General features: G+C 46.5%; 1 protein-coding gene across 2 annotated transcripts in view; it reads right to left on the bottom strand.

Moving 5' to 3' along the window:
- Positions 1–8,634: 8,634 nt before the first annotated feature.
- Positions 8,635–24,851, bottom strand: part of barr (non-SMC condensin I complex subunit H) — a 166,717-nt gene continuing 150,500 nt past the window's right edge. For both annotated transcript variants that reach the window (XM_084582278.1, XM_084582279.1), the window contains exons 10-17: positions 24,634–24,812; positions 22,360–22,484; positions 19,167–19,396; positions 18,573–18,668; positions 17,593–17,724; positions 16,042–16,128; positions 14,583–14,762; positions 8,635–9,276 (exon numbers count right to left, since the gene is read on the bottom strand). In XM_084582278.1, coding sequence (XP_084438404.1) covers positions 9,217–9,276; positions 14,583–14,762; positions 16,042–16,128; positions 17,593–17,724; positions 18,573–18,668; positions 19,167–19,396; positions 22,360–22,484; positions 24,634–24,812 — 1,089 coding nt within the window. In that variant the 3' untranslated portion in view covers positions 8,635–9,216. The remainder of the gene's footprint in view (positions 9,277–14,582; positions 14,763–16,041; positions 16,129–17,592; positions 17,725–18,572; positions 18,669–19,166; positions 19,397–22,359; positions 22,485–24,633; positions 24,813–24,851) is intronic.

Raw genomic sequence — 24,851 nt, 5'->3', positions numbered from 1 at the left:
TGCGCGAACGCAAGAAAAACCTTAAAATTACTCTCGCAGACCCTTGTTTTCTTATGACAGTTCTCAGCGCTCTGTGTTACTAGTGTACATAGCTTAAAATGTGATCTGGATGCACTGCGCATGGACAGTAATTTGCAAAGCACAGCGCGAAACACTATAGAAGTGAGGTGTTCGGCTGCGATTAAAAATACTGGAGGAGATGAAGGGTGGCTGTTCCTGGCCCTACTGGGCTGGGACGGTGGGTCGATGCCGCAAGCCGGCGGGGGCTGGCCAGCCAATGAATTTTGATCTGTTGTGGGCCGTCATTGCACCCGTCACCGCTTAGGTGGTGGACGACGGCTGTTGTTGCGGCGCGCGTCTTTCCCTCTTCTTTTTCTTTCTTCTCTACTTCCTCTCTTCTGTCCGCACGAGGGGGTGGCTCAGCTACAGAGCCAGTAGCAGGGAAGGGTATTCAAATACCTCACACATAGTAACTGCGGAACGACGACGAACGATGTGCAATCGCCGCATTCATTTTTCGCCAGCGATGCTGCCACAGCTCGGCAACCTCCGCTGCATTCGTGGTCGCTGTCGTGAGAAGCACATGTAGGGCTCTTCTTGGTCTCGGTTGTCGCAAAGCGTTGTAAAGGGCAAACATGAGCGAAACGCTGCAGCATATGCCGCACTGCCACAGAACAGCAGCTAGACAGCCTAGAACAGCGTCAGTTTGTTTACATCTAAACGTCTCATGTTCTACAGAGCGATCTTTTTGACTTGCGAAAAAACTAGTTGGTGAACTGTTTAATATAGTGTAAATGAATAAATCTAGAAGATGTTTTGTTTCTTCTAATTTTATGTCTTGTTTTTTACGTTAGAGTGAGTGCGGGGCTGCTCGCATGCAATGTTCCTTGACATTCCAATGGCCATTCGCGAACCTCACTGAGTCAATGTCGACGAAGTTCAATCGTCATTGAAAACCGCCATGTGGCAGCGAGAAACCTAGAAGTCAGCTTCTCTGCAGAGCAAAAACCCCTTCACCATGGCGGCCAAACCTGTTTTGGGGGCAGAAATTAGGTGCAGTGCAGGAGAGGTCTATTGTGGCAATAATGGCCAAGTCCATTTCCTGCACCCCTCTTCTTCTTGTCGCAATTATGGGATTAAGAACCCCTCCCTTTGTGACTGTCATTCATAACGCCTCCCCCACCCCTACCTCCTCCAGGCTCTCAATATAGTGAAGGAATTCTGCTCAACAGGTTTGTGCATGACATCAGGCTGGACATAGAAGTATTCTGCGCTGCACCCAACTTCTGCCCCCAAAACAGGTTTGGCTGCTATGGTGAGGGGTTTTTGCTCTGCAGAGAAGCTGACTTCTAGGTTGCACGTGACGTCATCCGCTAGGGGCGCTAGCGGTCAGCGCAGAATTCGCGTGGTCGTGTGCGTGGGCACCGCACCGAGCCGCAGTATTCAACTCGTTGTGATCCGTGGAGTACACTTTTCGCGTCTTTACAGAATTTCTGCGTGAGCCAGCCAAAAACCATGCAAGCGAGTGCATACACCCGTGGTCTTCGTGGAACAAGAAAAACGACTGTCTCGACAAAATGTTTGACTTTGTGAAAACACCGGCTCGTACGACGGCGGTAACTTCGTCAAGGTGTGCCGTGTACTACAAGACCACTGCTTCGCGTTGAATTCCCTGACATCGGTGCCTGCCATGTGAAGTGCGGTCTTAAGTTTTGCGACAGGTGAAGAAATTAAAACGTACTAAGCCATGAATGTGTTTTAATTTTTGGCAAGAAAGCGAGGCCAAGAGCCACACGTGCGTGAGGGTGTCGATGACCGGCGTGCCGTTTTTAGAGGTGAGCACATTGCGACGTGTCTGTTCGCTTAGCTAACGCTGTCACCTCCTCCGACTTGCAAGTGACATGTTGCAACCGCGTTGTTGCGAACTTAGGTTCCATGGGTTATGTGCATTTCAAGCAGAGCTACGCAGGCGATACTAAATTTGTAAAACATGCTCTCTGGGTGTGCCGTTTATCCTGCGAGTACGTGACAGTACTCTTTTTCTCGACCTTCTGTCTCCCAAATTAAGTAACTGCATTGATTCGCTTTACTGCTGGAATAGCGCCTGTGGAAGCTTCGGCAGTTTGCCGACTACCGCCACTAGAAGTGTACCTTTCGCGGCCATGCGAACTTTGGAATTGGGGAATTTAATGCGCTCGCTGTCTTTTCAAGAAATGTTCGCCCCAGTGGCAGCTAACAATGGTTTTAACGAGCTGCAAGTCGTTTTTCGCGAAATGGGTAACCGGCCACTTCTGCTGTATAGCTGTTGCACGGGTGATGCCTAGTTGCAACACTGAACAGCTAGTGGTATGTCCCGGAGCATCAAAATATCGCTGCAGACTCCATGCGCATAAAGAGTTCAACAAAGAAAAGTGGATGTGGGCGTATATACCAGCTTGATAAAACTTTGCGGATCCCTTCCAATATACGGCGGTCACCTAACAGCGAACCTGAAACTGCGCGAGCCGACGCGCGCCGATGCCACCGGCGACCTCCGACATGGCGGAAGAGGCGGGACGATGCTCGCGCCATCTGGTAGTACGATTTCAGTGAGTACCTCCTATTGAGATCGATCTCCATCGACTCAACGGGCATTGAAACTGCGCGTGTGACAGGAGTATTATGACCAACAGCCAATCCATCTGGATGGAGGCGGCTGTCCTAATCCAGCGCCAAAGACTCATTTATTGCTGCAGGCCGCTCTATTATCGACAAACTTCATATTTCTCCGCGGATCCGTTCGCCATTCTCGGTGATCAATCTCCCAAGTGCCATCCAAGGCCAACATCAATACTCTTCCTCTCCCCGCAACATGAATCCCACTCAGCATCAATATCGCACGTCGTTCCACGTTACTCTAGCAGCGATATATGCTGGCCCACTTGTCGTATTTTACACGGACACGGCAGACCAACCTATGCACGGACTGTTGCGGCGGCAGCAGATGAGAACATGACACTACATGCTTCCTGCACCGCACGCACTCCACATATCACTGCAGCGGATCTGTAATATTCACATATTTCTTTAAATTTGTAAACTGGGCTGAAATCAAAATCCTGGTCCGCGTCGTGTCCCGTGAGAAATGCCCGGAGAGAGAGAGCGCGGGCGGCGGCGTCGGCTGCCCCATTCTTTTGGAGACCTTGGTAAAGTGAGCTAGAATTGGGTAGTGGGCTCACTCCTCAGCCGGCGCCATACATTGCGATGACGCCGCCTATGTCAGCAGATTCTAGTTCTGCGCGCCTCCGCAGGGGGCCGCCACCGCCGCCTTCAATGTAGCAGCGCGCGGCACCGCGCGCTGCGCGCCGTTTGCCTTTGCCTGCCTTCCCCTTCGCTGCTGTATTCTTGCCATTGCGGAGGTTTTGTTTTGCGGTGGGCGATGTGACTTCTTATACGAAGAAGCCACCCCATGACAAAACCATTGTGCTAGGCTGCCGGACATGCTTAAGGGAAAGGCGCTACGAATCGAAAGATATGTGGCTCTTGGAAAATAATGGGGGCGAATATAAATACTCCCTAAAGGATATAAATACACGATGACCTGATCACATCAATTACACGTACACCAGCCTAGTTTTTCAGTTGTATTTCATTCTATGGCCTTGTGGAAACAATAAGCCAGGGGAAGGGCAAGCAGGGCCAGCTAGCCGGATTGTCGACATGCTGCATCAAGGATGCACAAAGCCAGACACGAATGTGAACAAAAAGGAGGACCAGTAGTTAGGAAACAACTTTATTCAACGCATTACTAAGCGTCAAGAATACGCTGGTATATCTGTTGACCACAGCCAGCATATTATATAGCCGAAGTGCGTGATTATAGGCTAATATTTCACACTACTGGATATATGTTGCTAAATAGAGTCTAATGAAATTGAATTGCGAAGCTTGTACAAGCCTGCTAACCGCTTACTCGGCGCAAACTTCCGCGACAATGGGAACTCAGCTATTGTAAGTTCAGCTTTTGCTATCTTGAGCAAGCTCGAAAAATGACGGCCTGTGGGGCGATCATTAATGACTTGAAAACCACTGTAAACTGCGCAAAGACGACAACACAAGAAATAAAAGAACGCCATGTTAGCATGTGCTGTCCTTTTCTTTCTTGTGTTGTCTTCTTAAATTTGCGCCGTATACATGCAGTGGTTCTCGAAAATATATGTTCACGGAGTCTTTTTTTTTTTTTTTTTTTCGTGCCATAAACTGCATTCAGGCAGCAAATTAATTGATGCACTCTGAGTAGTAAAAGACACGCTCCCGCGAGAAATCGGATGCTTACAACATATACGCCTCGCCTCTCTCATCAGCTATGAAATTAACACGGGTGTACTTTTTGTCAAGGAAGCTAGCAGTGGAGCCGCCGTTCATCAGCCCGAGATGCCTACTAAATGCTTGTTTTCACACTCCTAGAGCTCCTGTCAGGTCCTTCCCTATCGATCAGAACAGCTGTCTACACGAATATAGCTAATTCGCAATTGTGCAGTTATCTGAAAATTTTCAGATTAAACTGCTGATAATGGACGGGGGATGCTCAACTGCAAGCTTTTAAGATGTGTTCAATAATGACTTGTGGCAATTTTTATGCACCTTTCTTCCATAAACAGCGTCGACAGTAAATTAAAATTCACGATCCAGAAGGCAGGCGCGACAAAAAGGTGCTGACAGCTGCGGCCTATTAGGAATACGGATACAGCTTTACACGTTACACACGTAAACCTACGTGTCTCTGTACTCTATCATCGCGGCCGTGAATCACAAACCTCATAAAATTGGGCAATCGAGCGCCGCAGTCATTTTCATACAAGCGCCTTAATTCACTTTTCGCCAAGGACTCCGGAGAGAAATCGGACACGCGTTTGCAGTTAGAAACCTCTTAGTTCATCTTATAGCACCAGTAGTCGCACAACTCGCTAATATATCCAACCTCTGCATAGCTGCCACATGCAAATCTAAAAAGTGTGGACGAAGACGGTGCGTTTTTCTAAAGCGAGAAGGCTGCGGTCGCACGAACGCAACCCCTCAACCAGCAGAGCGCTACATTGAAGTCTGCGGTGGCGCCACCTAGTGCATGTGACACAGACTGCGTCAGGGAAGGAGCCCCAGTGAGCCCACTACCCCATTCTAGCTCACTTTAACCTTGGTGACCTGGAGCCCAAACGACCAGTGTTGCCAAATGTCGGTGAGCAAAAGTAGCTAGATGGCAGCGTGAAAGTAGCTAAAAGTAGCTAAAAAATCTAGCAAGGAGCTAAAAGTAGCTAGATGTTTTCCCAAGAATTTTTATTTTATATTTTAGATATATAAGGCATTTATTGGCAGCTCTACTATTGTAAAAATTAAACACAGCTATCAAGACATGGTTTCCTGCATGGCGACTACGCATGACAAGTGTTAACGAATTACGAATGGTAAATGTGCTCAGGTTTCGATTCCGGTAATTTAGGCAGACGTAGCTTTCGCAAAACGCGCTAAGAAAAGACGACCTGCGAATGCATCACTGCTCTTTAAACATGCAAAGAATGGACTTTTCTCTACTTTTTGCGCGTACACAGAGGTCTATAAACGGAGAGTTATAAAAGGTTTAATGGCTGTCCGGCGATATCTTCAGTCCGTGACTCGGCGTAACTCGGACCGGTGGGCCTCTTGGCCTCTTGCATCCGCTCGGCGCTGACCGCGCATGATCCGCAAAGAGAGTCGAATCAGACAGTCGATTCCAGGCGCCTTATGGTCGCTGCGCAGGGAACGTTAAGAGTTTAAGTAATAGGAATGCGTACACACATGCACAATAGTTTACCGCGAGCACGGCTTCGATGCTCATCGGAGCCCGCGCTGCGCGATAGGCGACACCAGTCAGATGCTGAGCCTCCGAATCAGCCGCATCGCCTCGCCTCTGTTATTTTTGCTTTTTCCCGCTGAGGCAGACAGGGAGGAAGCTCAGAGGCGGTGAGGCATTCCTTCGTGCCAACACCTTGTATTGCATCCTCCTCTCTCTTTTCAAGTGTTTCCTTCTTTCTCGCAAGTACTCTCAAGTTTGTCTGGTTTGCGTCTTGTTTAAAAACTACCAGATGGCGCTATGCGCCTGACATCAGTTCTATCATGTATAGCGTCTGTAGAAAGATTTTTCACGCCAGAATAGTAATTTCCCGAAATGTAGCCAGATTTAAGCTAGATTTCACCAAAATAGCTAGGTTTGTAGCTAAATTTTGAAGAAAGGAGCTAAAATAGCTACTCGTAGCTAGACTAACTTTCTTGGTAGCTAGTTGAGTCCAAAAGTAGCTAAATCTAGCTACAAAGTAGCTAAATTGGCAACACTGCAAACGACCTGGAAACCAAACTCTTCCCACCCCGCGCAAAGGGCTGGGGAAGGCTAACGAGCGGGTGCTCCTGCGCCTGCTCACCAATACAATGTTGTGCCCGGCTACTCTAAAACATTTTGATCCACAATTCGACGGGCTGTGCTCGCGCTGTGGGGAGGTGTCTGACACCTATCACATGATGTGGGCCTGCTAGAAAAACCTATCTTTGCCGCCTATCCTCAACCCCACCCGAGAGAACTGGGAGGCGACCCTGTCCGGCTGCTGCACCCTAGAGGCCCAAAAGGTCTTAACGCAGCACGCCCGGGCTGCGGCAAACGCCAATGGAGTGCCTGTCTAGGCATCCCACCTAGTGTATATACCTCTCTGTACATATAATAAATGTTTTCACCACCACCACTGCAGCGGAGGAGGAAGTTACTGCTCTTGCACTCTCCACTTTTAAAGGTAAGGTAGTTATCAGCGACTCACAGCGTACTGTTCTGAATATCATCCACTGTCGTATTTCAGTAGGGCATTTCGCATTCTCACATCAAATCCTTTTACTCACCTCACCCTCTTGCTACAAGTTCCGACCCATTGGATATAAACGATAATGCGAGGGCGTATGAACCGGCTCGACGGACTCACTTTCCGAGCAGCTCGTCATTCCACCTTTGACATGCCCACCATGGTCAGGACGAACTCCATAATCATTTCACGTGACCGCTCACCAACACTGTCGTCTTCTAGCCAACTCTATTTAGGTCCACACACAAACTTAATGAGAAGAAATATGTCCTTTGGCGTCAACTTCAAACGCACACCTCCGAATCAAAGGAGATATAGTCTTTCCCGAATGCTAAACCCCGATGTGTAAATACTGCGGTAGTTTTGCAGACCATCTCATATGGTGGATTTTCACACGGGTATGCACATTGGCACCAACAACACTTGGAAGGCGCCTACCTTCGCAGCTCTACCTTGGATGACCAACGAGCACTGATCGGTCTTGCTCTAGACGCTACCAGATTCCAAGGAGTCCTGGTCGACCCCTAAATTTCGGACTTTCGGCCCTTTGACTCTATTAAATGTCTATCAACTAAATCTTCAATTCAGCAGCTCTTGGAGCAGGATATATATACATTCTGGAGCAGCTACGGAGCAGAAATGTAGTCATTTTTCAGCCGCAATATCATCATTTTGGGGAAACTTGAGAGCATGCAGTCAAATCTTCATTAAGATCGTAAAGGTATCCACTATCTTCTTCGCAATGCAACGCAGAAAAGTAGTACCTGCTTACAAACAGCTCCATCGTGTGACCAACACGCAATTCAAGGATACTGAAATAAGCACGTGGATGCAAGCGAGGGGAATATGCGTAAGCGTTAGAATACGTGACGCCATTCCAAAATAAAAGACTAGTGACTCGACAAACAGCGTCCGAAATGGTGCGATAGTACGATGCGCACGCCTGATCGTAGCCTCTGGGTAGCCTGAAGTTAAGGAAACTGAAACTATGCCAGTGAACAGTACATTTGGAAGTGGGGAACTCCAATCGTCATCATGCCCAGCACAACATGAATGAGCGTCTACGCACCACTGCTCCATTAAATTCAGATTCTGGATGGCTGTATTGGCGATCGCTGGCTGCGCGGGTTGTACTTTGATGAGATCTTTTCGTGAAGCGCTAAAGGACTGCCCCCAGCACGTTGTGAAGGGCAAAGCCGTCAGAATGACAGCAGCTGTCGGCGCCGTGTGCCGTGGCAGAGCTCGACCGTCGGCGTCGTCCGGTGGTGGTGGCGAACTTTTTTTGGTATGAAGGCCAAAAGTAAAGAAAATTATATAGCATCGTTGCGGGTGGCCTTCGGGCTGTTGGTTGTGGCGCCCAGCCTGGGCTTAGTAGCAACTTCCTTTCCCAATGTCACCCCCCGAAGTTAGACATCTGTCTCAGTGCTGGACAAAGTAGCCTTCCACTGCTGCGGACTGGTAAGGTGCCAAGAGGCAGGGGCAGGTGTGCCGGGCAGGAGTACAGAATATGAACATAATCGGCGCGGGAGCTGCACATAATAGCGGCAGGTAGGCCAGTACCTCCTAGAATGGTTGAGGACATGACGTTTTGGAGTAAGAAAGATGCGGGCCTGGAGGTGGCACCAGAAAAAAGAAAATAGACAAAGAAGGGGAGTGTATGTAGTCTGGGAAGTGATCATTCGATCGAATTCGAATGATCACTTCCCAGTTTCGATCGAAACTGTATATGTAGAGTAAGCACCATGCTTTCTAGTCAGCAACACGTATGAAATTGCAACTCGAGTCATACATGAATAGCCATGCCTTTTATTAAGAACAAAACGCAAAGTACAAAATGTCACTTTATTTCCGATACTGATAGATATCTGGTACGTGACATTGACAGGTAAAATAAAAAAAAGGGGGGGTGGGGACTGGCAACAATGCCACCATTTCTTGTACAAAGCCAACGACTGGTGTATGAAATGAAGAGTGAAATTTAAAATGAAAGGGATATGGGTTAGCCAAAATGCTTTTCTGCCTTCTAAACCCAGCATGTATTTTATATGAAGCTGTAAACCCAAGACAGAAAAATAAAATCACACCACAAAGTAAAATGCTTTTCATTACTATACCTAACAAGTTTGAGGTCCATGGAGTGAAATTACAAACAAAAGAAAATGTGTAAAACACTTCCCTGGTACATTAAGTTGATATCTCACATGAGACATTCCAATGAAGCTGAAAAAATGCACTGTACAAGGAAAAGGTAATAAGGTTTACTGTACAAATGTTTTTATAAACAATGTTTTCTCTCCAGCACCAAACACGTGCTTGGCTCTCAAGGTCCTCAGGTGAAAGGCAGTCACGAAAACCATTTTCACTTTGGCAAGTTGATTTCCAAATCCACGAAGTTTTCAACAGATCTCACGAAAAACTCCTAGAAAAGAAAAGGCACCATTAAATGAACAGACACTAACAAACCAATTACCAGCCCACATGAACGGCACAAAAAACAGTATTACCCCACATAGTAACAGTGACGTGATCATGCTCCGTGATCACACTTCTGTAGCACTACAAAAAAAAGGGTTTGGTTTAAATTGTCACAAAAGTCGGAACACCATCGAAGGCACCGTTCACATGCCAGAAGTGACAGGCGGCACGCAACATGCACCCAGATACAAATCAGAGGACACGATACCAGTGATTACTGGCAAGGATTCTTGTGTAGGCCAGCAAAAGCATTGACGGCGCAATTTTTTCTGAAACAGACAAGCAGCGCTCTGCAATGCTGCCACTGCATGGCGCTGTGTGCCCACAGCGTGTGTATGCCTCCAAGACGCGCCGTGATACGGTGTGTTCTACACATGTGCATTCGTTACCCACACAGTCGCTGTGTAAGCCCGATTAAAGTGTCCAGAGCAACAGAATACAGTCGAACTCGGAAATATCGAACTCTAAAGAGATCGCGAAATAATTCTATATACAGAAATCGGCTTGAGACGCCGCTTGCAATCGAGGAAATGACACCATATTTGTTGCGTAATCAACCCACTTGCGTAATGAACTCACCCTCCACTTTTTCCGCCGAGAATTTAAAAAAAAAAAAAAAAAAAGCGTTAGTCGGTGGCATGTCCCTCCGTTTCGGCCGTCGCATCCACAGCTTATTTATTGGCAGCCCACCAAGATGCTGCGCAGCGATAACGTCACGGAGTGTTTATCTTTTGACTACTACTTTTGAAGTTAGCTCCTGCGGTGGCAGGGAGCGAACTTGACAGAGTGCCCATGATAGCTCAATTGCACAAGCCTGGTTTGATTTATCACGCCGCGATTGGCACGGGCGGAGTCCACTGCCACAAAATCATTCGAAAGCGTGACAGCAGCAAACACCATTTAACTCTTTCCTGCCCGTGCCTATTCCCATTGATAGCCTGCTATCGATGGTTTCACAATTTGAATTTTCCCGCTTTCGAAGCGCTCCTTGACAAGTGGAGTCATCCAATGGGAAATAGAAAAACCCTTCTTTGAGTTTTGCTTTTGGCCTTATTTTACCCGCTTTGCCGCGCCCGTCCAGATGGTCTCCGGAGTCAGGTGATCGGCGCTCCTTGGTTACATCATGGCGTCGACGTCGCGTGCTCCTGCTGTGCGGAAACGGCGAATTTCCGCGAAAGTTGACGCATCGGAGAGCTCGTTTTTGGAAGCAGTGGTGACTCGGAAGACGAATTCAGCTCTTCAGACTTTAGCACTGATAGCGAAACTATGTCAAACCGACCCGGAACGTCGACAGCCATGCCCCGTCAAGTTTCGCTTTCGCCCCTGAAAAATTCCGCTTTTGCTGCAGCCAGGGGTAATCGACCTCGAATACTGTTTTCTTTCTCAACTCAGCGAATACAGTACACAGAAAGCTAGAATTTGCTGCAGTGTTATGTAAAAAATATATATTTTGAAAATTTTTTATTTGTGTCAAGAAACCTAGATGCTTTTGTGAGTTTTTTAACTTCAATTTTGCATCAATTATAATGATCAAATTTGTCGGACTTTTCAGTTTTTCCATTGCCCCTATGTAAGAACAAACCAGATAACGATTAATTATCGGTGGCATATCGAATACAACGATAGCTTTATTGCCGCCCGGTGCATGCTTTCTTCTAAAATTTGCCTGAATGTTTGATAAAGAATAAAAAACCAAGAAGACAATAACGTGAAAACTCGACGTAAGTAGCGAAAACGAACCGGCATGGAAAAATGCGCAAGGGCCATTGCCTGCAGTTAGGAAGTGAGAGCTATCATCATCGCGATAGCTGCCTGTCGCCACGCAAAAGGTGCGGCCGTATCATCATCGCCATCACCGACTGTGCGTCTGTGGAAGATGGCGCCGACCATGACAACATGACGACGGCGCATTAGCTCTCGCGATGAAACAGCAAGTTCATCAGGATTTCTGGCAAGGTTTCAACCCTCACAAAAAATACGGGCATCCGTACTTTACGATTTTAACAATCATCCAGGCTGAGGATGTCCTGCAGTTCATCCAGTCGCTGATCGGTTTTGTACACGCAAAAAGGACTGTCACCAGCGTACGCACTACTGGAAGCGATTGTCAAGCTTCAGTTGCCGCTCAAACGAACATGAATTTCTGACTTTTTTAAGCATGCTATACAGTCGAACCCGGATATATCGAACTCGAAGGGGATCGCGAAAGAGTTCGATATATCGATAATTCGATATACAGAAATCGGCTTGTGACGGCACTTACGATGCGAAAAAACGATACCGTATTTGTCGCGTAATCAACCCACTCGCATAATGAACCCACCCTCCACTTTTGCACCCGAGAATTTGAAAAAAGAAAAAAAAAAAATGTGTTAAGGCCAGCTCATTCACATGCAAGCGACTGAGCGATCTCAGCAACGAGCGGCAGCGACAGAGCGAAAATTTTCAAATTTGTTGGAACTGCGTCCCTCTCGCCGCTCGAGCCACCGCAGCAGCTCAAAACAAGGTTTCTGCGTCGCCGCGGCGGCAGAAATCGCGAGCATTTTCGCTTGCATGTCGATGGCGCGCGTCAGTCCGTTTTGGTCGTCTCATCCACAGCTCATTGGCAGCGTGCCAAGATGCTGCGCAGCGATAACGTCAGGGCGCGTTTATCTTTTGATAGCTCCTGCGGTGGCGGGGAGCGAACTTGGCAGAGTGCCCGTGATGGCTTGATTGCACAAGCCTGGTTCGATTTATCACGCCGCGTTTGGGGCGGGCGTCATGATCGCAGCAGCTGACCGCGTGCTTTCGCTGATTCATATATGCAAGGATAAACGATTAAAAAAAAATAATAATAATAATAAACATCCCCGCAAAAAAAAAAAAAAGAAAAAAAAAACAAACAAACAAACAAAAAAAAAAAAAAAAAAAAAAACCCTGCCGCTTCCTAACGTCCGCAGCCGCCATGTCTTACGCTACGCCGCGCGTACAGCACAACGATAAGAAATGATGACTCTCGAAAAGAAAAAAAAAAAAAGAAACTGAGAGAGCTGCCGCTTCTTAACATCCTCAGGCGCCATAGCCACGTCCGCCGCCGCGCCGCCGCACGCAGAGGGTTCGCAACACACGCTGGAGTAAGACGGGCTGAGCTGGCTTGGCGCATGCGTTGTGCGTGCTGAAGGAGAGATAGCTCGGCAAAAGAATGGGCACACCCACACACATGGCTTGCAAACGTCGTGTTGGCGCACGCGAAACAACAACTGCAGATGCGCGCGCCTTTGGGGAATATGCGCGGCGCTGCCCAGACCAGCCATCGCCGAACTGTCCCCTCTCATTCCTCCCGCGCGTGGCTTGAAAACATCACGCGGCAAACGGCCAAGGGTGGCCAAGGGTGATGCGATCGTCTTTGGGGAAGGCACACTTTCCAGTGCGTGGTGCGGAGTTCGATATATCGAACGACTGGTGAAATTGAGTTCGATATATGACGCGGCTTTCCTATACTTTTACATGGGATTTTCAAGGGGATATTTCGCGAGTTTGATATAACCAAAATTCGATATATCCGGGCTCGATATAACCGGGTTCGACTGTATTATGTTATTTTATGGCTATTGATGTATCCTGTAATAAGGTGCTTAGTGCTCTTTACGATGATTGGTGTTGTTCAACCGGATTCACTCATCGCTCTAAAGTACACAAGCCTGCATGCATGGGGAAGTATGCGGGTGTGTGCTTTCTGCCGGTCCAGATATAATGATAATCGGTTATAACGATCGAATTTTCTGGTTTTCTCAATATCGTTATATAAGTGGACTGCACTGTAATCCGCTGCCGATTGTACTGTAAGTGGACTGCATTACTGGTTTTTAATTTGGTCTGTAAGGTTATAATGCACCAATGCAACTCGGGCTATGAGAGATGCATCAATGGAGGAATTTCGACAACCTGTTCTTGAACGTGCACCGACACTGTACAGTATGTGGGGACCTTGCTTTTCACATACATTAACCCTTTCACTGTCACGAACGTACCGGTACGTATTCGCGTTTCCTCCCAGCAGTGTCAATAACGTACCCGTACGTATTCTATCTTGCGTTCAAATCTTCGCGCCTCACTGTAAAGCTACCGCGCTTGGACTTGCTGCGCCATCTGTTGAACCTTTCTACAAGCTGATATGCTCGCTCCGCGCCGATATGACACATGTATGGAAGGGTATGGTGCGACCGCGCCCGCCCGTTCTTTGCTCGTGGGAGGGGGCGTGGCCGCTCCGTGACACTACTCTCTCGAGCGAGCGATCCTTCGGCGCGCGCGTGCGTTTATGGGTTCAAAGTTTTGTTCTGCCATCTGCGGCAAGTTTGGAGGTTTTTATTTTTATTCTTTGTCGCGCTTCCGCTACGGCGTGGCAAGTTCAGGGCCGCACGCGGTTGCCTCTCTCCGACTGACATATGACTCGATTGATGCATTCGCTCTCTCCACGCGCCCTCGCTTGAGGACAGCTTGCCGTTAGCAGCAGCAGCACACGAGTGTTTTAGCCTCTTTCCATCTTTTTCTCTTTCGACTTCACTACGCACCGTTTCTCTCCCTTGTGCTGGCCACTGAATGTGCGCCCTCCGCGCGCGCTTACTTTCGGATGGCGGACCGCGCGGGACCTTCGACGGCTGACTGGAGCGATGGCTCTTTGGGTTCTGATTACCAGCCAAGCTCGGATTTGGACTCTGACACACCACACTCTGAAGAAGTATTGAGCGTGTTTTCTTTTTATCATATATCATTTATAGTCAGACTGATGATGATGATGTTTATTTAAACACCTGCAGAACACTGAAATGTGCAAATTGCATTGACTAATTTATTTGTATACCCATCATAATGCAAAATAAATCTTTATGCTCATACCCTGATATGCTCGTTCTCTGAAACCAAGCCGACACTGGGGGTGCGTCCCGGTTAGAAACAGCCAACAGTGAAAGGGTTAAATCTCGCGTCCTTTGGCTCAGCAGTCAAGCCACCATGGTTGGCAATTGAATTTGGGCATTTTTGAGGTGCCATGTTTGCGCGTGGCCTTCTTCGTATGTTTGCCACACAAGCAGGGAGGTACGAGCCTTAACTCATGGAGTTTTGTCAGCACATTTTAAAACCTAAAGGGATGCTCCGAAGACAAAAGAAAGGACTGGGAGCCTCTAGCAAAGGGAAAGCACAAGCAAAGCACAGCACACAGCCCTTGCCAAGCACTAACTCATAGATAAAAGAATACACAGTGGTTGAACTCGCCTTTTCCACAGCCAAGTGAAGCAGCGCCACAAAGGCCACGGGGATGCTGAGGCTCTCGCGATTGATGCGGTTCAGACGCGGCCGCACACGCTTGTACACATCCCCAAAGGTCAGCGGACCACTGCTGGCTGTCACCTTCTGCTGCTCTTCGCTCACAATGTCACCATTTGGGACGTTCTCCTGAAGGACAAAGCCAGCATTCAGAGCAGATATAGAAACAGCTGAAACCCTAGTTAATGACGTCGAAAGAGAATGAACTGTATTCATTAAAGGAAGACCGAGGATAAACTGAAGCTGGCCTGCATCAATTGATTGTCCCACAGTCTTAACACCAACGGCCATTTTATCTAAAAAACAGCAATGATGCGAAAACATTTCTTGTTGCAGACCTCTAAGGGTAGGCAGAACTGGAATTCATTTCCGAGTGGTGATCACAGACTCCCTTTAATGTGAATGCATTATGCAAGTCCCACTGACGCAAAAGGCTGGCACTGTCCGCTGTTGATCGTCTATGGCATAAAATTCAGGTGACAACATGCTGTAGTCTGATATTGAAGCCCATGTAATATGACATGTATAGTCAAGAATGATCAATGTAATGTAATACGACCCTTAAACGTTATGGCTCAGAACTTCACAAAGAACGCAAGGAAACTACTTTCTCATTCTCACACGTAAGTAGCCTTCGGAGTTTCTGTTGTTTTTTCAGTCTCAATGCCATGACTTTGGAGCAATGTCAGGCGGGAAAAGAATTGTTTTTTTTTTTTTTTTTTTTTTCAGTCATACTGCGATTTGCAAATCTACAAATGAATCTTTTTCTGATGAGCAACAGTGACCAAGAGCTACAAACAAACTAGAGAATTGAATTTCACTAAGGGAACAAATCGGATGGAGCTGTCCTCAGAGTCTCTTTTAACACTGTATTTATGAAGTAATCCAAGAAAAAAGAAGTGTTATCTTCACACATTATGCTATCCGAGACAATCACATTTACGAGCCAATGTAAACATTTCGTTAGCGTGGCTAAAGCTTGAGAAAATCCTCAAGACATTTAACCAATCAAGTGCAAATTTTCCAAGTTGTGCGAAAAACCAAAACAGAAGGCCGAGAGAGATTACCCTTTTTATCTAACAAATAAATGCCTTCTTGTTTCTCCCAACAACTGAAGAAAAATGGGAAAAAAACATATTGGTGGACACTGACTAGAAATCACACATTTCTGCCCCCTTGTTCTTTACACAGCTTGATCATGGTGATGCCAAGCATTCTAACCAGGAAGCACAGGTCATCGAGGAAGTGCTGACATTAAGCTTTCTATCCAAGCTCCTTGCGGTAATGAGCATGCAAAATGCGAAAAGCATGTTGCAAATTCACGGTAATAGGAATTGGATGGCTAACTGCAATGCAGTTTTTTGAATCACAGGAGCAAAGCCAACTGAAAACAAGAAAGATGCACCACCTTGTTGTCATCGCTCAGTGTGGACCACATGGCCTGCTTCAAGTCCTTCATGTCGAACCTCTTGAACGAAAACTGGAACTTGGGAATCTGAAATGACAGCCATGCAATGCGTACAGTTAATCTCAGTCTTACCAGCCTCATCGTACAGTGGCCTGGAAGCTAATAGGCATTTGAACTTCACCGTATAGCAGGGCAAGTGCATATTTAATCCAGGCATATGTGAATGAATACAGTTTAAACTCAATGTAACTTAGTATGTTGGCATTCACAACTTCACACCACGTGAAGTAAATTTTACCGCACTTTCAATGTAGCGAAATTATGGTGCTAGCTCAAAACAAACCCCAGGAAACATTGTGCCGCGAGCTCGAAAGGCTGAGCAGGGTGCGTAACAAAGCACGCACTGCAGCGCCTACGCACCACTTGGAAGGTAGCAACGCATGGCCGATGTAAAGATAGTTAATGGTGCAGCGTGCCTCCTGCTGCACCATCTGGGGCGGTACAGGTGAGGTTCGAAAATGTAATGTTGAGGGAAACCATTAAGCGGCACGACAGTCTGCGCAATGCGCAGCTGGCATGACCAGAGGTAGCTCCCGCTGCGGGCACTAAATGCAGCACGCTGCCTCCACTCAAAGGCAGCCGCATGACAATTTTTGCATTTACTTATTCCCATAAAGCTCAGCAAATGAACTGGAAGGGTAGGCACACCCATCTGCCTGACAACTGGCGATGTGAGCATGTGACCAAATTGGTGATGTGATCGGGGATTCATGCTTAGAAGGGCGGCGACGATAGTGAAGCCAAAACTACACAGGCGTATCGTCCCCATCCCTCATGTAGCGTCCACTGCCACCAAAATTATAGGCCTGCTCAGTTACTAACCTGTGAAATCTTTTTTTTTACTGATGTCTTGCTGAGTTTCTGTTGTCACCCAGTAGCTAGAAGTTTCACTAAAGTTTACAGCTTGTTACACAAGCTTATCACAAGGTCATAACAGTCCTTAATACCCTTAACAATCCTTCATTTCTAAACCACCATACTTATAGCCTTAGGACCCTTCACCCTATAGAAGTACTCGAAAGTCCATCAGTTTTATATCTGGCTCGACTCAGCATGTCTTATCATATTGTAATGCCCGAAATAACCACTCGAAAATAATGTACCCTCATTGATGTTTTTGCATCCAGCTAGACCGGTCTATGCTTGTTCCAGTTGTAATAAATATTGTGAAAGTGATCAATCACACTTTGCCTCTTACCTGGTGCACAGGCATGACCGCAGCTTGTGAGCGATGGGGCAAGAAAGCCTCCCAAATCAAGTTAAAATATTTTTTATAAGCAAGATTCTTGAGCAGAATTAAAAGGTTACCTGTCCTTTATTAGCGAACGTGTTTTATGTCCAATGTCTGCTATAAGAGGTCAACTTAATAGGGCAGGTTAAATGCACATTCTACACACAGTTGTAAAACACAATGGACGATTTAATCAGGCTCTCTGCAGGTGCCTTGGGGAAGCAACAAGCTGAAAAAAAAAAAAAAAACGGGGAACTGACCTTTCCTGGGCCGGTGGCCGGAGCCTCGTCAAAGCCCTTGGGTTCAGGCTCGGGAAGGGCTAAGGGTTCTCCCATATTGAGTGGCCCAAGATCGAGCCCTTGGTCAACTGACAAGTTGGAATCCTCATTGACCTGGCCGAAAGAGCACGCCAAAAAGACGAGAATTATAAAGTGCAGAAAAACGCGATATGCAAAAATATGCAGACTTAGAAGTAAGCTTCGTGACTACAGTCTTTGAAGCGAAAATAACGTGGGTGACTTAAAAAGAATGAAAGAGGACCACGTTAGTAAGGAAACAAATGGCATAGTTAATGACATCCTAGTCAAAAATGAATAAGTAGCCGGGCATGTACATAATGTAAAGTCACAGTAATCGAAGCTCTTTAAGGGTAAAGGAATAAATTGCAGCAGAAGGCAAGCGCAACAAAGGGTGGCCGTAAGCCAGATGGGCGGAGGAGAGTAAAAAGAAGAGGCTATGGCACCCATTAATGGCATGCATTTTCCAGCTTCCATGTTTAGCCCAATTAATGTCAGTGACTAACTTGCTACATATTCTTTAACAATAGTAAAACATTCCAGTTCCTAGCAAATAGGACCTGCTATATTTAGGTGAACCATCTGGCTGCATATTCCAGTTTGTGGTTCAAAAATTCTTTCCTCATTCTTCAAAAATGAGCTGTGCACGGTGGTTGCTGAAACAAAGCGCTCAGACTCAACTAACAAGACTCCTTACAAAGGTGATACCTCTTATGAACAGAACCATCACTAAATCTACACAAAAGTTGCTTCATGATTTACAGTTGTTGAGGGTTTTTATTTTTGCAGCTTAGAAAATAGGGCAAATATCTCAAAATAAACTTCTGCCGTAATGTCAGCGTTGTTAGCACATGTGCACTCAATATAGTTAACTGCCATGTCTCTTCTTTGCTTTAAGAACAGAAGCCAAGATTACCAAGAAAATTGAACAAACAAATACGTACATCCGGGCAGAAGCCGCCACCACCCACGTCATCATCACCATCATCATCATGCTCGGCATCAGCTTCCATCGGCTGTGAGGATACAAACCTGGGCACCTGGAAATGAGAACAAGACGATCTGCAGCACACCAACTGGAAACCCAACTCAACTGCTGAGATGTGTAAGCACAGCTCCTAACCGCGGAAGGCACGCAGAGGACAGCTAGTTTGCACGTCCCGAGAGATTACTATGGTCTCATGACAGAAGTCACTCTCAATTAAAAAACAGAGCTTTTATAAGCTTGAAGATTCAAATAAAAAAATCATCATCACTGCCTTCGGCATTGTCAAAACAAACTGCAATAACGCTAAGGCGAATTTATTTTATTCAGGCCTGTACGCTATGCTACAACTCTATTCACTCCAAAACCATGACGACAAAGTCCTTTTCGAATCAGGACATCACAAAACGAAAATAAGAAAGAAAGAAAGAAATTAAATTCTACCTTCTAAGCCAAAAATGTATCTTTTGCTGCTGAATCAACATAACCATTGCCACAGGGAGCCAAACGATAGGTATTGCCTGGCAACAAAGATCGAATTTAGTACACTTACGTTACGATCGCGGAACAGAACCATGTTGCGCATGTTGATATCCTCCCTGTTCCTTTTAATGGGCATCATGATCTTGCTTTTCCTCCACAAGCCCATTGATGACTTATCCAGAACAGGGGGCCTTTTTGCATGCTCAAGGTCGCTGGGGTCTGGTTCGAGATGGTCTACATCCAAGGGGGGAACAACTTTCTCAAGTCTCTTGCGACCCTTCTCGGGACCAGTCGCCTTTGCTGCAGAAACAAGAGACCAGGCAGGTGGAGGCAACAGTGGGCTTGAGCCAGCCTGTTATGGTGGCAGTGACATAAAAATTGGTCACATGCACAGAAGCGACGATATAGAATGAAAAGCTTGCTTTAGGAACTGTGTCTCAGTCACTCGCTTCCTTGCTAGGCCCACATGTATACTGTCAGTTAAGTAACTTCCTTGCTAGGCCCTCATATAGACTCGTCAGTTGAAGGCAGACATGTTTAAAACCACCCCAGTCAAGAATTAGCATTCAGTAGGAGAAAAACGTTCCCTATTTTAGATTCTTGTGCAAGAGTTGATGGTAAGCGGGTGAAGCTGGAAGTGTCAAAAGATGATGAGGCACTGGTAATGGTGTTGATGTGATGTTCCGGAGCAGTGTGAATGGAACATCAGTCTAAAATTACTGCACATCCTTCTCTCCGAGAAAGTTCATCGGAGACAATAGTGTCTTCACAAGAAATGAAACACTGCAGTCAACTATCGGGCAATCATAAACTATTGCCCCAGACTGTGACATACCTAGCTGTCCCCGAGCTGCAAAAGACAACCTCGTAGATTCTAGACCCTCAAAGCAGATGTAGCAGCGGCAGAGCATGCAGCTCATCTTCCACCACTGCTACAACTAGTGCACTGTAGTCTGCGGTCTTCGCAGCGCCGCCTGCTCCCTGTGTGCAACACTGTTGGCGATTTTGAAAACATTATCTTATTTATTCGACTCTAAGCACTCCCTTTTTTTTTAATCGCAGCATCGAAAATAAGAAAATACCCCCAACCCCTTTCTGTTTTCGCGGCATTTTGTTGAGACAGCCGTGAGAAGTAACATTTTATTTGGTAAATAAACTTGTGAAACATCTTTGGCAAACGCAATTACCCTTCGCTTGAACTTCAAGTTGTGGAAGACCTCAGATTCCGACTTGCGCTACGGGTGTCAAATAGCTGACACCAACCAAGCAAAGCAACATGGACCCGCAATGCCCGCGAAACCTGCCCAGCTCAGCCCAGTGGCCACTGATTCCAGGCTTACGTGACAGCATGCTTTGGGGTCAGTTTCGGCCGCCTTTTGGCGGCCAGTGCCGCCGGCTACCCTGTAGTATCAGAACACAGCAACACAAGCTGGAGACACCGCACCAGATGTCATACCCCATCGGGAATCCGATGGCTCTGGCTTGACGATTGAGTGAACAAGTACACTGGCAGCCTTGTCTAATGGCGATTTCCACTATTCACTCCAGAGCACGTTTTCTTGCTCCGCGATGACGATTTCGAATCCCACTGGTCGACCAAGATAGGTTGCGCGCATTCCGCTGGTCATTTGGAGCAGCTCGGGATGCTCTAGCTTGATCCGCCAACCGGAGTCGGATCTCGCCGGAAGTCCTAGTCGCTGATGCAGCCACTTCCAAAGGCTGCTGGATTCTTTTGGCTGTTTTTGCCCGCTTCAGCGACATCGGCAGAGGACACTGGGTGTCACAGTTTTTTTTTTCGCAAATATGTAGAAGTGCGTCTATCAAAAAACGTCTCCAGCATTAAACTAGTGCGAAAGCAAGTTGTTGAGGGCCGCACTCCTGCCTATTTAGCTACAGGGGGCACTTGAGACTGCTTACATGCTGAGAAGGCAAAAGCATGGCTGTCTCAAAGTGGCTTCTTTTCTTCCTGTTTTATATAATATTTTCTTTCTGCTTGCACTGTCACGATCACAACTGTAATCGAGCCTCGTTATAACGAAGTAGTACGGAGCGCAAAAATTTGTTCGTTACATTCGATATTCGTCATAAAAGTGCACGCCCAAATTCCTGCGGATAAGTTTATTAATAAAATGGAACAAAATTTGCACTAATATGGACAACGCAAAGGCGCGAGATGCACAATTTTTTAATTAAAAGCTTGGTATAAGCATGAAACCTAGCTTTTCGTTCCGTGTTGGAGAGCAAAAATGAATACTACGAAGGGATGTTGCCTCCGTGCACAATTTACACAACGGAGCCAACGGTCTCGGGGAGCGTAGCACGCGCGCACAGGTTGGCCGCAGTGGCAGATGTATGGCAGGGGCTCACGACATGACAAGGCAATATGATGACATGCCAGTCACATGCCTGTCAGCCGTTGCATGGCCAGACTAGAGCAGTGGTGGTGGCAACGCTGGAGTCCCGCCAAGGCCTTTCATGACCTCTGAGTTCACTGCGCTCGGGGGTATGATCTCGTAGGCCATAAGCCTCATTTAGCAGAGCCATCTCCGCTAAATGAGGCGGCACGCAAACATGCGGGCGATTTAAACACACTTAAGCGGGCAGAGGGGCCTCTCATCGACGGCGATAAAGTTATCTTGAACTTGAGTCCGGCCATAGCCGTTTATGACCTCCGAGATCACCACGCGCGGGGGAGTGATATCGGAGGCCATAAGCCGTTGGTGGTAGTTTTTTTTTTTTTGCCGCCGCTAAATGAGGTGGCACGCGAACGCACGGGCGATTTAATACACTTCAGCAGCGGGCGATTAGATTGACTGAAAAGTCGAGTTTCTTAAGTCTTTCTGGCTGCTTTACGCATTGTTTGCAGTTTTAATGCAGAATAACTGCTTCGTTATAAGCAATCAAGCATCAAATTTTGACATTTTTGTTTCGTTATACAGAAAGAACTCCCATGGAAATGAACCATAGACCAACCAAACTTTGATTTTAGTTCATTTTGTCCGGTCATTCGCTACATCCATGTTCATTATAGCGGAGTTCGACTGTATATTAGCCCAACCCTACTACTAAACATTCAAACTGGCATCAGCATTTTGTACCACTCCGACTGCCACTGAAATCCGTGCTACCTCGATGGCAAGCATCCAGTAATCTTTATTTCTTTACTTGCACACTTCTTTATTGCACAATTTCCAGTGAAGGCAGCCTTATTTTATTAAGTTATAGGAATCACAACACGAAGAGAGGGAGGGGGAGGGCCTCACCTTTCCCAGTGAGACGCATGCGCCAATGTTCTGGTCCGTACGGCACCGATGGCAGCTTGTCTGTGAAGTATGAGTAGTCCTGGGGCACTGGGGCCAGGTACTTGGTTATCTCTGCCAGGTTGTCCCTATGGGGAAAGGGGAAAATCATGAGATTATAAGAAAAATAAAAAGATTTTGCCTTATCTAGTATGAATCAAGCACTAACAATGTCCAAGAAATCAGGATTTATCATTTTAATTTGGCACGGTAAATTACGCAAAAACCAACTCAAGCGATCACTTGCAGCAAAAAGCTGTCATTATGATTGTAGTATCCCATGCGACCACATCTCGGCAAAAAGAAAAAAAAAAAGAACCAAACAAATTTTCTTAAATGTCCAGTGTTCTTTTTTCTTTCAGGAGTGCGTCATTCAGCGAAAAGCATCCCTCCATTAGTGTTGCCTATGACGTGCTTTAAGCATTTGTCACTAGATGGCGCCATAGTGTTTTGAGTCGTTCAGATGAAGTGTTAACCCCGGCCCGCTAAACCTTCCACTGATAAGGCATACATTCCTGTTCTGTAACAGCCTTACGTGCGGAAACTCAAAGGGATAATACTGTGCACTAAAAATGCCTGATTACGCTCTGGTGAGTGTGGTTAGTTAGTTTTTGGTGAATCACTTTTGTCGACCCCACTGAAATTTCATTCTTCGGGAGACAGGCTTAACAACAGCGTCATAGCCATCGCTGGACTGTTGAAATCGAAACTCAAGCAGGTGAAAAAATTCTACAATAAACCATGTATAGTAATGTCTTATGTATCAGTACAAATAAAACGTTCATCCACAAATTAGGAGTCTATTTTCCCTTAAATGAAACTGCCATGATCAACACACCATCAGACAAGAGGCTGAGAAAGCAAAGCCTGCAGTGGTTCTGCCTGCATTCCCCAAGTGGCATAGGGTGTCGGGACGCTCACTATTACAAACCAAAATAGCTGTACCACACGAGTGAACAGTCAGAGCATTACACAGTACTTCGCTTGAGCAACCCGTGCATCGTAAGTCACCATGCAAAACCTGCCGAGCTCTGCCTGTTCACCCTTCAAACAGAACAGGATGTGTTGCCACTGCAATGTCTATAATTAAATTTACAACACGTGCGGAAAACTTTTTGAGTGAAATGATCGCTTGAGCAGTGCTGCGGGCTTACTGTCATGTTGTCATTTGAACACTGTCAAATACTGCCTAGCTTTTAAAGACTTGTACAAGGCAAGCATACTCCAATGGCCATAATGAATTAATTTTATAACTACACTCAAAACCATTTCATGGGCCTCAAGCCGGCAACATCCAGGTTTTCATCATAAGCAGTTTTCACATGAACACTTGCAATAGAAATGCAGAAAAGAAACCAGATTAAGAACTGAATGTAAAGGAAACCACCTCAATAATGCCATGAACTATTCAAATCTTTGCTGGTTTTCAACACCCGCCGGCATGCGGCCATGTCACCTTGATTGTGGCGGACGGACCGCTATTGTGCCCTTTGTTTATTCATGATGTTGTGCTCTTTGTTTATTCATGCTCGGTATCAACAATCACTTTGTTCGTAGCGCGAGATGCCCCAAGATTAGTCTGGAATGATCGCAGGCAAGCATAACTGCTTCTGTATTATTCCGGACTTTTCCGGTATCCCTTAGCTGGTTTATCTCTGTGTTTCTGCCCCAATTGAGCAGTGCCAAATGCAATGGGCATTCTCAGATGAAGTCTTTTTGTTCGCTGGTTTCGGCATCGTCACCAACCCATGACAATAGTGTTTACAGTAAATCCCGATTATTCTAATTTGAAAAAAACGGTGAAACATTTTGCAAATGCACTGAGGGAGGGCACGGCTTAGCTGCTCTCTCTCTTCTGCCGCGGCATTTATGAGGCAGTAGGGAGAGGGAGGCAGCAGAGGAATTGCCCCCCCCCCCCCCCCCCCCCCTCCCCCCAGGAGGTGTCAGATACCAGAGTTTCCTCAGCAGCATTTGAAATGCAATTAAAATGCTCACCAGCTATCTTATTAGGGCAATTATTTCGCCAAAATGAAAACATAAAAGAAGGGCACCTTTGTGCTCAACTAGAATGCAAAAGCAACTTAAGTTTCTCTGTCTCACTCTCTTCTCCAACAAGACAAGCAAGCCAAGGCATCCAACAGGAACATCACGCTAGGGAACAATCCCATTCCATGATTCTTTCCTTCTGCTGAAAACTGCACAGAAAGAGCGTGGCAAAAAAAAATTGTGGATGCCTACTTGAAGACATCCTGTGGCTCGTCCTCTGCGCCGGAGTCTCCCTCCTCGAAAAGAGCACCGCTTTCGCAGTCCATGTCGTCAACATCGCACATAGACGGTGCCCCTGCCATTGGGTCCTCCGTCGCAGCAATGCTGGCACTCGAATTCAGCTTAGAAAATGTGTCCGCACTTCCTGTGACCTAAACCGAGCCAAGAGTAAAAGAAAGGAGCTTTAAGCA

The sequence above is a fragment of the Amblyomma maculatum genome, chromosome 10 (assembly GCF_055883805.1).
Source record: "Amblyomma maculatum isolate TAMU_Amacu chromosome 10, ASM5588380v1, whole genome shotgun sequence".
In the NCBI taxonomy this organism is placed as follows: Eukaryota; Metazoa; Arthropoda; class Arachnida; order Ixodida; family Ixodidae; genus Amblyomma; species Amblyomma maculatum.
The sequence above is the reverse complement of the archived record's forward strand: the minus strand, read 5'-3'. Positions and strand labels throughout refer to the sequence as shown.